At 35.8% G+C, this 13,530-nt stretch overlaps 1 protein-coding gene across 9 annotated transcripts in view; it reads right to left on the bottom strand.

Moving 5' to 3' along the window:
* NSD2 (nuclear receptor binding SET domain protein 2) overlaps nucleotides 1–13,530 on the bottom strand; it is a 76,214-nt gene that overhangs the window by 30,642 nt on the left and 32,042 nt on the right. For all 9 annotated transcript variants that reach the window (XM_090139773.1, XM_090139775.1, XM_090139772.1 and 6 more), the window contains 5 exons: nucleotides 9,974–10,140; nucleotides 9,130–9,624; nucleotides 3,883–4,027; nucleotides 2,795–2,872; nucleotides 1,259–1,377 (listed from right to left, as the gene is read on the bottom strand). In XM_090139773.1, coding sequence (XP_089995899.1) covers nucleotides 1,259–1,377; nucleotides 2,795–2,872; nucleotides 3,883–4,027; nucleotides 9,130–9,624; nucleotides 9,974–10,140 — 1,004 coding nt within the window. The remainder of the gene's footprint in view (nucleotides 1–1,258; nucleotides 1,378–2,794; nucleotides 2,873–3,882; nucleotides 4,028–9,129; nucleotides 9,625–9,973; nucleotides 10,141–13,530) is intronic.

Genomic DNA, 13,530 nt, shown 5'->3' on the forward strand with positions numbered 1-13,530 from the left:
ACTTTTATTTCATTCAAAACAAGGACTTGGTAACAAAGGTTAATTTTAATAAATAAACTTAATTATTTCCCTCTATCTAGTGCATTATAGTAATTCAAATCAATTAGACATATATTTGAAGTTTCTAAAACATTTCTCCTAGAATATAAAATGGATACTCAATCACCGGCCTCTCAGAGGGGAAAGTGCAAAAAACACTTTTGTCCCTCCCCAAAACTTCTCTAAGAACTCTCTTTGTTCCTTACTATTAAGTTACGTAAGTCTGGTTATCTGAAATTCTACTTACTGTTTTCAATGAGCTTTAACCAGTTGTCTGGATATCCGCAATATCAAGACAAGCTACTGAAATAACAAGCCTATCAGACTGACATCTCTAAATGTGACCTCCAGAATTCATTTAAAAATAAATCTATCACCTTTCCATATATTATCTTGCTTCATTTAACCAATGTGACACTGAAGTCCTCAGGCAAGGTCTGCAATACCCACACCACAGTATGGTACTCTAGTAACACATGTGAAAACACCTATGAGCTAAACTGTTCACAGAAGTAAAACCCAAGAAGTTCACTGGTCTAAAATCACAACTAAATAAACCTATACTTGAGCATCTACAGGATTTGGGCTGACATTTACATACATAATTTTAGTGACTTATGTAAGGAAAATTCTCATTCTCACAAGCAAGTTAAACTAAAAAGAAGAAGCTTGTGATCTGCATGATAAATATGCTGTATTTACTACAGTTTCCTATCTTAAGAAATTAGACAGGATGTCACTAAAATGTACTGTAGGATTCAATCCAGTTCTTGAAAATTAGTTTTCCTGTTCTGCTTAACTTGCATTCCTCTCTTCCCCAACTTTTGTCTAAAAGAAGTATCACTAACACATTAGAGAGTCTTGTACACATTCTTGTATACACGCCTGAAATCTGATTCACAGGGAAAGGAAAAGTACTATAAGGCTTGGCAATACTGAGATGTCATGCCTCTGCATATTCCTTTGGGAAACAGATTTTCTCAGCACGCATTTTCACCACAGTCTAAGTAGCAAAAGCAACTTCACATCTCTTTGCTTGAAACCAAAGAAGAAAACCCATGGCAACAAGCTCACATTTCTCTGAATATTTACAACAGTTTAATTTGATTCAAAGACATTATTTTTTTAGTCCTGGAAATGGAAATGCTGACAAACTTAACTACAGCAATGTGATTGGTGCTGCTATAAATCCACCCAAACAAACCAACAACATAATTACCTTCCGATTATTCTGTTTATCCATCCTGAGTCTTTTCCTAGGTGCCTCCTGAACTTCAAAATCTTCTGTAGGTTCCTTTGTCCTCTTTTTTTGGTTTCTTTTATTTCCATGTAAGTTACCTTGGGATGGGGGATGGGGGAAACTTACATGAAAAATAATCTAAAACCCACTTTCAAATTATTTTGAACTGATCTAGTTATTTAAGTTACTTTTCTTTCAGTCATTATTTCTACACATGGTTAAACATTAACACAGTTTGATGACCTCTTAATGCCTAAGGTCTGGTTTCTGTTGCTGAAGGCAAGCTCTAAACACATCCAAATCAACTGGTCAATAGTCATTTTAGAAAGATGAGTATGCCTACATAAGCTCTAGTATAAGATCTGAATATCACTGCCCAACATTTGTTTCTTCATTGTAACTCTTCTGCCACTTTCTAATAGTGTCTTATCGTGGAATCTAATTTTTACATCTCCGCCAGGAGCTCTCCAGTTGGCACTGGTGAAGGCACTGGAGATCAGCTTAAGGGGCTTCTGGAAAAAAACAAGCTATCACCAACCATACAGATTAATTCTCTCTTTTGGCATAGCAATTCCAGATTCCTTCCAACAAGATTACTTACGTTTTACAGGAGACCATAAGATCCCCTTTGTTTGTGAACCAAAATTCTTAAGAACAGATTCACTTTGGTCATTTTAAACCAAAACAGACTTATTCACACATCTATATGATCATTCACTGTAAAGTTCAAAAGCAGCTAACTAAATAACAAAAGGTCACCATCTAACCTACATATTCTTTCCCTAGGTTCAGCAATTGTTTACACTTGCTCTATCACAAAAAGATAGATGAAGATTTAAGAAATATACTGGTTCATCAGGATGAAATGACAACATCATTACACTCTCCAGTACTCTCTAGTTTATGAAGCTACAGAGTATTATTATTTCAAAGACTGCAAGCTCCAGGGGCACAAATATGTAAACTGAAAATTGCCCTACAGCTACAAGTATTCCATTCCAGTGGGAACAAATAGTTGAAAATATTAAAAATATAGTAACTTGAAAATACGAATAATTTTCAAATTAATGTTCCTATCTAAAAAAACTAGGACTCTGATTTCATAAAGCAGACTGAAGTGGCTCCAGGAGAACCTGCTACTTACAAAAAGCCAGTAAAACAAATCCCACAGTATTCTTCCAAGTTTAAGATAAGAGGATTTGGGTAGGGAAACGATTCAATTGACGTGTTTTCATCTGTAGATAACTATAAATGTACACAATATATGTACTAGAAACACCTGGTACAGGTACAATTTCAATTACATTTCTTGCAATATGACACTGAGGAAGTTGAACAAAATTCAGCACTACAGCATTTAGATATTTAATTTGGGATCCATTAAAATTCTATCGTCAAGGAAGACAACATCTGAGATAAAATGAAGAGATTATGATACGTGGGCGATTACATAAAAAAATACACTCAATAGCTACTTATAATGAACTATTTGCACACAACACAAATTTCAATTACTTCTGGATCTTGATCTCCTTTTAGGTGAGTCTTGAAACACTTTACGTTTGGCCTCTCCAATATTCTTCAATGATGAACCTTGAGAGATACAGAATGTGTTTTTTTTTTAAACTGATATCCAAATATTTGACACTTAAAATTTAAGTTAAAAACTTTTCAGTTTTCCACAAAATTATGTTATTTCACACACACACAGATAGTTAACAAAACTGACTGCCATTTTTATACAAGTTTTTCCAAGTCTCACAAGCTTTCAAACACTCACTCTCATTCTTGTCATTGCCCAAAGCAGCACCTGTTCGTTTCTTACACTTCCACATTGTCTTCTTACAATGCTGAGAAACTATTTAAATTTGAAACATAACTACTAAAAAATTGCTAAAATCCATGTAAATGCCAAACTACCTTCCTCCTTTCTCAAATACATGAGTCCACGACCCTCAAATACTTTGCAAAATAATTGAGACTGATCATTAAATGCAGATGCTAGACAACAGCGACAAGAAAAAGGAAAAAAAAAACGTATTTGAAATCTTGTACAATGTCCTAAAAATTTTGCATAGTACAATAAAATGCTAAGTGAATGAAGGATACAGAATAAAGATCAGAATACTTTTTCCTGAGTTGATGATGATGAGGTAATACACTACAGATATTCATATGAAGAAGAGGTGTAGCACTGATCACTCTTCTGTAGCCATTTACTATCTACTCTATTTTAAAAAAAGGCAACTCTAATTTTACTAGTATTAACACTTCATTTTCCATTTCCAGCATCCACCTATAACAGACAGTGGGTGCAATGGCAGCTGCTTATGGGCAAAAGAAGAATGAGAAATCAGCAATCTCTAAACAGTAGAAGGTTTACATATAACAACTTTTCAGAACAACGAGCAAGAAATGTAGACTTCATGGGTTGCTTTTATTGTAACCATTGGCATTCCTTTGCTATTGGCACAAACACCAAGAATTAAAACTTGGAAAACAGTGAAAGCTGTTTTCCCTACAGGTCTGAAATATGTGCTTAGTTTAACACCACTATGTTTATCAAATTTAGTTAGAGTACACTAGCACAGTTTTACGTTTACCAGAGTCTTCTTCAGATTTGGGAGAGGTCACTATGGCAAACTTTGTGTTATAGCGAGCTTTCTGTTTTTCACTAAGCATGTTCCACTGCGATTCAAGCAACTCTTCAATCTCCTCACTTGATGCATCGGGATGTTCAGCAACCACCTATACATGCAGAAATAGGGTTTTATTAAAAAAAAAAAAAAAAAAAAAAAAGACCACCGAAAAGAACAGAATATGTTCTTCTATAGCTTCAGAGAACTGGATACAAACAATTTATCTAATGTTTCTGCTACTGATGGAACTACACTTGAGCATTTTGTACCCAGTTTTGTTGTTTTTGTTTTTTTTTTTAATTACCATTTCTCTCTCTAAAAAGAGAATCTTTTAGCAGATTCAGAATCATTAAGTACCATTTTGCAACCATTTGCCTTTTAACATACAGAAAATTGAGTACACGTAAATCCTGTGGCATGGTGATTCAAAAAGATTCTATTATTACTGAATGAAGTTAAAATCTATCCCACAGAAAATAGACATATTTTGGAATATTCCATATAGATTGGAATATGTGCTTGCCTAGAGAGACATCCACCAATTTATAGCGGAACTCGCTACTCATAGGGAAGCTCCTATCTTACCAGAGGGATCTACTCAAACTAGCATCTGAGGTAACATTTTCCTGTATTATTTTCTCATTCTATACCATTTATACAAATACTAGGAATTAAAAAAGCTGTGCATCTTTTCTTAATATAAACACAATACACCATAACCATCATCACTGAAATTAACTGACTTCCTAGGAAGTTTATTCAACACAAACAAAAAAGCCAGAAACCCCTTCAGTATTTCCATAATTTCTCTTAAGGAAAGACGGATTTGATAAAGAAATCAGAAAACTCTAAGATTTTGCACTCTATCAAAATGAAACAATACCTTGAAACACAGCCCTTGGTCACCCTCACTAACCAGCATTCTCCAATTCTAATCAGCAGTCCCACCATTTATTACTGCTGTGATGCAACCAATATACCAAAATCAGAGAGCAAAGTAAAAAGTAGGCCAATAAAGCCAAGTGTTTTAACCATTCAACAGTAAGACTTTTTTTTTCTATGGAACTAATTAACCCTAACTTCTTAGAACTGAGTATTTTTACATTAAAAATTCTGGTGTCAAGCAAGGTACAAGTGTGACTAAAGCTTCTCCAGGGGTTGAAATGGTTGTAATACCTTCCTTCCATTGAGATTAATTAGAGTCTAGTAAGAAAACACACGTAATCTTTCCCCTGGTTGAGTACTAAGGTTCTTCTTGCTTTTACCTCATATAATTTACTTGCTAATAGGATATTGACCTTTTACCTCATATAATTTACTTGCTAATAGGATATTGACCTTTGGGGGCCTCTATTCAAAGTCCGATTAAAACTGAGAAGTGTCCAAAAAGTTACTGAGAGGAGACAACACAGACAGATCTACAAGATATCTCTTCCACACATCTCACTTCCTAAAGCAAACTAGGTAGTATCAGTTTTGACCATTGGCTGCTGACTGCATATAGTTTATCGTGCCCAAATAGGGCATAGAATTATTTAGCTTTCTGAGGAATATCTACCTTTGTTTGCAAACAACCTTAGTGGTGCCTCTAGCTTCAATAAAATACAAATAAAAATAACTGTCAATCAAATAGGAAAGCAGTGAGATGACAGGCTGAAAAAAATCCACGTTTCTTAATGATTAGGGACGTGCAAAGTCGGACACCAACATCTTGTACTATAACATTCCTCTCATATGTAGTTGAAACAGTATATGTGAAAGTCATGCGCTTCTTCAAGATATTTTTCTAAATGTGGACAAAATTGGATCTAGCAATTAATATCACTATCAGTGTACAAAACATGGTGCTTAGATCAGGCATGTACTAGCCCATCCACGTAAAGCAAATTACCTCCACTCTTGTCTCGATATTCAACAATTCCTTATGCTTGCAGAAAACTTAAATTGTACACCCTACTAATGAAATTAGTCCTTCGTTTACCAATGAAATCAGTTCTTAATTTACTTCAAAAAAGACTCAAGGCCCAAATCAAGTCATTAACAAACAATATGGCTTTGTCTCTCACTGAAAATACCTTTATCTCAAGTCAAGACGCCTTTCTTCTAACAATTATGATGGCTCTATTTCACACAGGGAGTGCACAAGAAAGCCAACAGTATAAAATATATTGGAACTTATTTGGTAACTTCACAAAGCACAAAATACTTCAGTGAATCACTGGAACTATGAAAGTGTTCCAAGTTTAAATGCCTCCTTCCTTATGGAAGCATTCCTGCTAAATCACTAAAAACATTCTCAGGCAGTTCATAGAATTATAGAATGGCTCAGGTTGAAGGGAACCTTAAAGCCCATCAAGATCCAACCCCCTGCTGTGGGTTGGTTGCCAACCACTAGATCAGGGCCCCATCCAACCTGGCCTTGAGCACCTTCAGGGATGGAGCACCCACCACTTTCTGAGTAAAAAATTTGTTCCTAACATCTAACCTAAATTTCCCCTTTTTCAGTTTAAATTCATTTCTCCTTGTCCTATCACTATCAGATCGTGTAAAATGTTTGTCCCCCTCATGTTTGTAAGCTCCTTTTAGGTACTGGAATACTGCTGTGAGGTCTCCCCAGTGCCTTCTCTTTCTCAAGCTAAGCAAGCCCAACTCCCTCAACTTTTCTATAGAGCAGAGGTGCTTCAGCCCTTTGATAATCTTCGTGGTCTTCCTCTGGACCCACACTAACAACTCTGCCTCCTTTATTGCCCTGTCTTCAAGCAGCCACTATTAATTTCTGAAAACTTCAACTATTCCTGTCCCATTCTCAGAAAATCAATATCTAGTAATTGATAATAACGAAGCTGATATAAGAATCCTAATACAAGACTCCAAACAAGACACAGTAGGAATGTATATACTTTTAAGATACCCTGAGATTATTAGAAGCCCCAAATGAGTAGTTTTTAGCCCTCCCTTTCCATTGACTGAAGTCTTCCTCCCAAGTTTGGGAGAACCTCTTGTAAATCCAATTTTCCTTTTTCCTAAGTATCTATCTGCAAATACTTAACCATATTCTACTCTTTCAGGTGACACCAACACAAGTGGCTTAGAAAGTGGTCTGGTTTTTAAGCCAATGTTATCACTTCATAGAAAATAACAGCATCTACAATGGAAAAAAAAACCACAACAACCAACCAACCAAAAAATCTTATATGGACAGCAAGCTATTCAAGTTGAAACAGACAAGCCAAACAGAAGGGAAAACACAACATTATTTGGATACAGTCTCCACAGTCCACTGAAGACACAAAACTAGAAGCAAGTTAACAAGCTTGAAGTGTTAACCAAACTGAGGTAGCAGGTATCTAAAATGCCAGTCATCTTCATATCAAGAGAAAGGAAAAATTAAGCCCTAACAATCTTAATTTGATAGAGGGACTGGTAGCTGCTGCTATTTGTTATCCATCACTTTTGTAACCTCGCTGTGTTCTACGCACAGAAGTGCTTCAGTATCGACTAGAATGAATTGCATTATTACATGTATTTGCATTTTCATGACTGATTTTTATTAAAAGGAATTCTAGGCAGAAAAGACAAGATGCCCTCTCCATATATGTAATATTTTGAAACTCTACTTTAAACTCTGTAGAATATTAACCATTACAATCAGTGTGAATTTTCAAGTTCATAGAAGTTTCTCAGTGTCTCAAAGTGGCACTGAGGAAGATTCCTCAGTGTTAAATAGTGCAATATCCTTTGTGTTTTCCATCTATTCATTTGAGAGCAACAGTATAATCACAGAAAGGAATGACGCATGTTAATTGGTGCAGAAAATAAGAGTATAACATCAGAGACACAGCGTATCTCTTCTGTGATGTGTATGGGTAAAACCAATCATAATAATCTCATTTATTCCAGAGTAGTGATTTTATGTGCCTCAGTGTTGCACAAGGCTTCTTGTTGCATACCTTACAGGCCAAGGAAATACTCTCTTGTCATTACACAAGATGCAAGGTTATTTACAGAAGTGGAAATAGAACTCTCTCAAACATGAGGCAGATGTTTCACACATACAGCTTTTCATAATGAATATATGAAAATCTGTATTTAATAGCCTAGCTACAAAATGCTCTTGTTTCCAGAGCCAGCAAATTGATCTGCCAGTGTTCTTCTCAAGTAAACCAAACCCACTAGAAGCTATATGCACACTGTATTCATTTTCACTCTTATCAGTATCATGAGTTGTAAAGATCTAAAAAGATCCTTAAATTGAACTACAACTAATTTATCACCATACAATATAATCTGGTTTTCAGTTTTTCTTTACGATGTTCAGATTTGTTAATATTTTCTAACACAAAAATCTTCAATTGAAATCAAACATTTAACAGCTGAAGTCTCTGACCAAGTCATCTGTAACTTTCTGCCTTTGTGGGTATTACAGAAAAGCACAACTAATATAAAGTATCAGAACTCATGGTTCCACCAGTGCATGGAATTGTGCTGCAAATGCAGCAGAAGGTTATAAGGAAGAAAAATGACGTTCATGATTTTAAAATAGTGAGTTAGAACAATGATACTGCTTTTATACCTCTAACAGTCTTCCTATGAAATGTTGATATTATGGTAGTTATTTAATCTACCTTGCCCTGGAGTGCAGTCCTCTCAAGAAGGCCTAGTTTCTGTCCCAAGATACTGCACACTGACAGTGATTTTCATACACTTTGGTAACTGTTGAAGCTTTTTCTGAAGCTCAGCAAAGGACTCTAGGTAGGGAAATTGAGTTTTTGAGGAGTTAAGACATGGGAACACATTGTATAATTTGAGCCATGTTATCAAAATGAATTCAAAAGCTAACTGCAAGTAGATGACCATAAGCAGCATAACCTTGCTTATATTTGCTTGAGTGTATGTATAACATATCTACATTTTACATATATTAAGAAAATTAAGCTAATAAAAAGGACTTTTAAATTACAAGTAAGAAGATACTAATGTGACATGCTTGAAGTGAACAGCATTATCACTATTTTGTTCATATTATTTATATACATTCTTTCCTTTCTTTGTTACTGTCTAGACCAAGATAAGATGCAGGCATAATCTGACAAACTTAGAATACTACAGATTCTAAAGTAACAGCTAGTTATCAACGAAAGTGAAGAATTTCCTTTAAGTACAGAAATGAGCAGAGGCAATCATCCATAGTAACAGCTAAAAGAGACTAACCTCATCTCTGTGCTTCTGACAAAAGACCAAAAACTGAGATACTGCATCGCCCTTTCTGCTTCGTGGAGTAGATGCTGGAGTTTTCTTTCTACTGAGAGGGGAGCCTATCCCTCTTTTGGATTCAGCCTGTTCAGATGACTTTTGAGGAGTTGTATTCTTAGTCTCCAACTGACTGCTTTCTTGTGCATCATCAGTGGCAGACAATTTTGATGTCCTTCTCCTCCTTTTGGTAGGAATGCCAGACTCCTTCATTGATTTCAGATTTTCAGTGGTTTCTTCATTTGAGTAAGATGACTCATCTACCTCCTCCTCTAAAAGCTCCACAGCAATGCCAACTTCCTTTGCTACTTGAGGATTAAGATGAGGTCTGTCCCTAATGTAGATGAAGGTGTATTTGGCCTTCCGTTCTTCCACTGTCATGCCTATTGCTTCACTTGCTTGCTTAACGCCCATCTCCCACTGCGGTCGCAGCTTCCCTGGAACAGGCTTTAACATCTGCAAGATAAGAAAATACTGTGAGAAATCTGCTTGTTTTTCATTCCAAGATACGAACATCAAGAAAAAACAATTCCAAGAGACTAAGTGTAATGTATATTTACAATTCAGTTATTCAAATTGAACTGTGTTTGAGAGTAATAATACCAAGCATTAATCATTGACAAAGCAGAACAGAAATGACTTTTAATAAGTAACAGTAATGTGTCACCCTTGCTTCTCATCTATACATAAAATATAAGATTACATGCCAGTTTAAAAGCTTACCAGAATATCTATTTACATCTATACATACCTATAACAGTAAAATATAAGTCTGAAAATCTTGGCTTTTTTGGTAGCCTCTTACCTTTATTTTCTCTGCTTTAGTGAGGGCTTGTTTTGCACTTTCCTGACACAATTGTTCAAACTGATCTTTTCCTTTGAAAGGCACAAGGCTCTTCTCAAATATCCAGGCTCGTTCTGGAGCATCTCCAAAAAACTGAACATGATACTGCCGAAAACTCTTTTTCTGTCCTGAAAAATAAAAACAAATGTATTTAAGATTCAACTGAAGTTGTTCTCTAATTTTTGCTACATTTATTACATTGACCAAAGCACAGTACAAACAGTTGACCTTCGAAGCACCCACTTGCTGGTCTTAAAGTCTCTAAGTTAAGCAATGAAGTTTGACATAAAAGCCCACTAGTTTAACCTAAACAAGAATATGCTTTGCTAAATTAACTTACAATCATCTGTCAGTGCGTTCTGTGTATATTAATTTACATGTAAGCCTGCATTTTTCTGAAAATGCTACATATGAAAATGGATTAAAAATCCAAGATTTCAAAGCTTGAATAGCCTGTGCACTCAGCCTGATCTCCAATCTGCCTAAACTTTATCCTTTTAGTATTCTTGAATAGAAGCACACATGTAGCCGATTTGAACAACTGCAATAAACACTTCATCCTAACCAAGCTTTTAAGGAATCAGAGCAAGAATGGTAAAGGATTTGCATGGTGGATGGGAGAGTGGGAAGATGAGAGAACAATTCTGAAATCTAGACAAGAAATATTCTTCTAAATCATAAAGAGGAATACTGTCTCCTTCTCTAAGAAACAGGCATATAATCCTTCCTTTCTAAAGATATCAGGTATTCTAACAAGTAGGGGAACGGAACACTTTCAAAATTCATGGAGGAATTCCCAGTTAACAATGAATTTCTAAATGGCAAATGGTAGAGGTAAGGGAATCAGACTTAAAATATCTTCTAGCATCTCCTTCATAAGTTTTATGCGATTTGTTGTCTGCCAAGTATTTAGATTAAGGATATCCTTGAAAGAAAAGTTTCAACTGAAATAAGCTACACTTCTGTGCTTGTCAATCCTGCTAGAAAGGATCAGTTGCCCACTTTGGTCATTTAGTTTGGTTTTTCAAGGTGCCCCATATTAGTATGTATAAGATTTAGTCTGTGAGAAAGAAGAAATCGGGGAAGAGTTTCTGTAGAGTAAGAATAAATAAGAGTCACAGTCGTTGGCAACAGATGTCTTTAAACTAGGTCTCAATTCTGTTGTTTTTCACAGGATACCTTCTAGTTGATTACCTGATATACTGTATTATTACTGTCTTCTTTTTGTAAGCCTAGAAACACTCTTTTTGTAATTATTCAGACAGTAGCTACTTTTCAAGGCATTTGATCTTGCCTCAAGATTTGGCATCTGGAACAGTAATAATATGAAATCAACCTAATTAATGGCATGAGCGGACGTTCTATTCACCATTACAACCATATATACCACATACATGAGATCTACAAGAATGATGATGACTCAGTTGAGATCAGGTACAAGGCTCTAGAGGAATGGCACAGGAAAAGGTCGTGGTCTGTCTGCATCATACATGCAATCCAGTATCCTAATACACATTCCTGTAAATTCAGTAAAGCTTGTCCTCATCAAGAAAATTCTTAACTAGAGACTACTGAGCTCCAATAAACTATCTCTGATGAAATAAAGGATAATTTTTGTATTTAACCAGGATGCCTAAGCTGCTGATAGTGAGATGGTCTATGCTACATTTACAACCACTCATTAAGATCTGCCTTTGATTATCCAGCAGCCCAGTACCAAGGCAATCTACCTTTTGCAATGTAATACAGAGTATCTGTACCTGCCTAATTAATTAGTGTAAGTAATAGTGTCTGCTGATAGAATAACTGAAGCTATTTTTGAATCTGCAGGTGTCTCCTCTGGACAGAATCCAAAACAATGCTCCTGGATAAAATAAGGGACATTACTAAGGATTACTACAAATAAATACACCATTTTTGTCTCAAAGAATCCTGGAACCACCAGGTACTAAAGGATCAGTGGGGCTTACCACTATTCTTCTTCTACTGTACCCTAGCATCTGTTCTTGACCAGGCAGAGACAGGATACTGAATAAAATGGGAGCTCTACTCTGAATCAGTATGGGCTTTCTTATATGCAAGCATGCATCCTGGAAGCTGAAAGTTACAAACTTCTCAAGCCAAAGCAGCTGGAATGATGAAATCAAGTACAAACAGCAAGAAATTCAGACTATTTATACATACTGTTGATCCTAATCCTAGAAATGAGAAATAAAGACCTAACTGGGGATTTCTACAACTCCCACATAAAAGAACTCTGCTGCTTGGAACAGAAGACTTTTGATGGTGTCTCTACAGTAAACAGTAGTGGAAGATAAGATAAGACTAGGGATACATAATGATGTTTTGAAAAATCATTAGTGTGCATTTATTAATTATGAAGGCTGCCCAAGAGCTAGTCAAACTTTCTGGAGGAAAAGGAAAGCCCCAAAGCAACTCCAGAGTAAATATCAGAAAAGCCTCCTCCCCCCCCCCAGTATATTTCTTCAAAGAGGTTGAATTTAATAGCTGAAAATATATGGGCTCCTCTTTCTGTTAACACTCCACAAGTTGGACTCAGAAATACGACACTTTATTTGCTACATCTGTTTTTATAGTTCCTTTTAAAAAGCTCACATAGAGATTCTTGATAATGAGGCAACAATCTCGCTCCTTTCAATGAGTTATTCAGCCAGGAACAGAAACCAGCTTTGTTTCTCTCAAAATCCAGCTCTTCTATGTCATAATAGATCAAAGAGTCAAAAGACTAAAATCACAGAGGCTACCTGATCAAAACTCTGAAAGACTGCTACATGAAAAATTTGTCTAAGGTTATATTATTAAAGAATCTATAATAGCCACTTTAGCAATTGCATGAATGTTTGAAAGGGATCCCAAGAAGCCACTTAGTTTACTATCAACATGGAGTCTACCTACAATTCTAGAGATCCTCTTTTGTTTTAAAAACCTACTGTGAATAAGATCATGCAGTCTCTCCTAGCAATTCATTCCAACACTTCACTGTCTTTTACACTTCCAAGTTGATTTTCACATGTAGTCTAAATATTTTTTGTTACTAAGCTTGCCTCTTTCCAGAGCAAGAAGCATTTATGCTTTTTCTCCTTTGCATGTTATTTAAGAGCAGTTAATGAGTTTTCCTAGTCAGCTTAAACAACTCCAGTTCCTTCAGTTTCAGTTCTCACACTACATTGCTGTTTATGTTCCCTTAGTACCTTCTGTATTTGGTCCACATCTCTTGAAGTAAATGGCTCAAATTGGATGAAATGAACATGGTGCAACCGCTGAAAAAGGAAAGGATCTATTTCATGTATTTTATGAACAGTATTATTTATGACAGTATAATTTTGGTCCTACAGCTAACAAACTATATGGGGCTATTATGACACTCAGATTTTTCTCTGCAGTAACACAGCTTTTCACTCATTTTCCAGGTTGGTCTTCTACCACTGTAAAAATCCACTTACTCCTACTGAGCAGGATTTTTCAGACCACACCCACAAAGCATCAAGATCACTCAT

Source organism: Phasianus colchicus, chromosome 4 (assembly GCF_987193195.1).
Source record: "Phasianus colchicus chromosome 4, bPhaCol1.hap1.1, whole genome shotgun sequence".
In the NCBI taxonomy this organism is placed as follows: Eukaryota; Metazoa; Chordata; class Aves; order Galliformes; family Phasianidae; genus Phasianus; species Phasianus colchicus.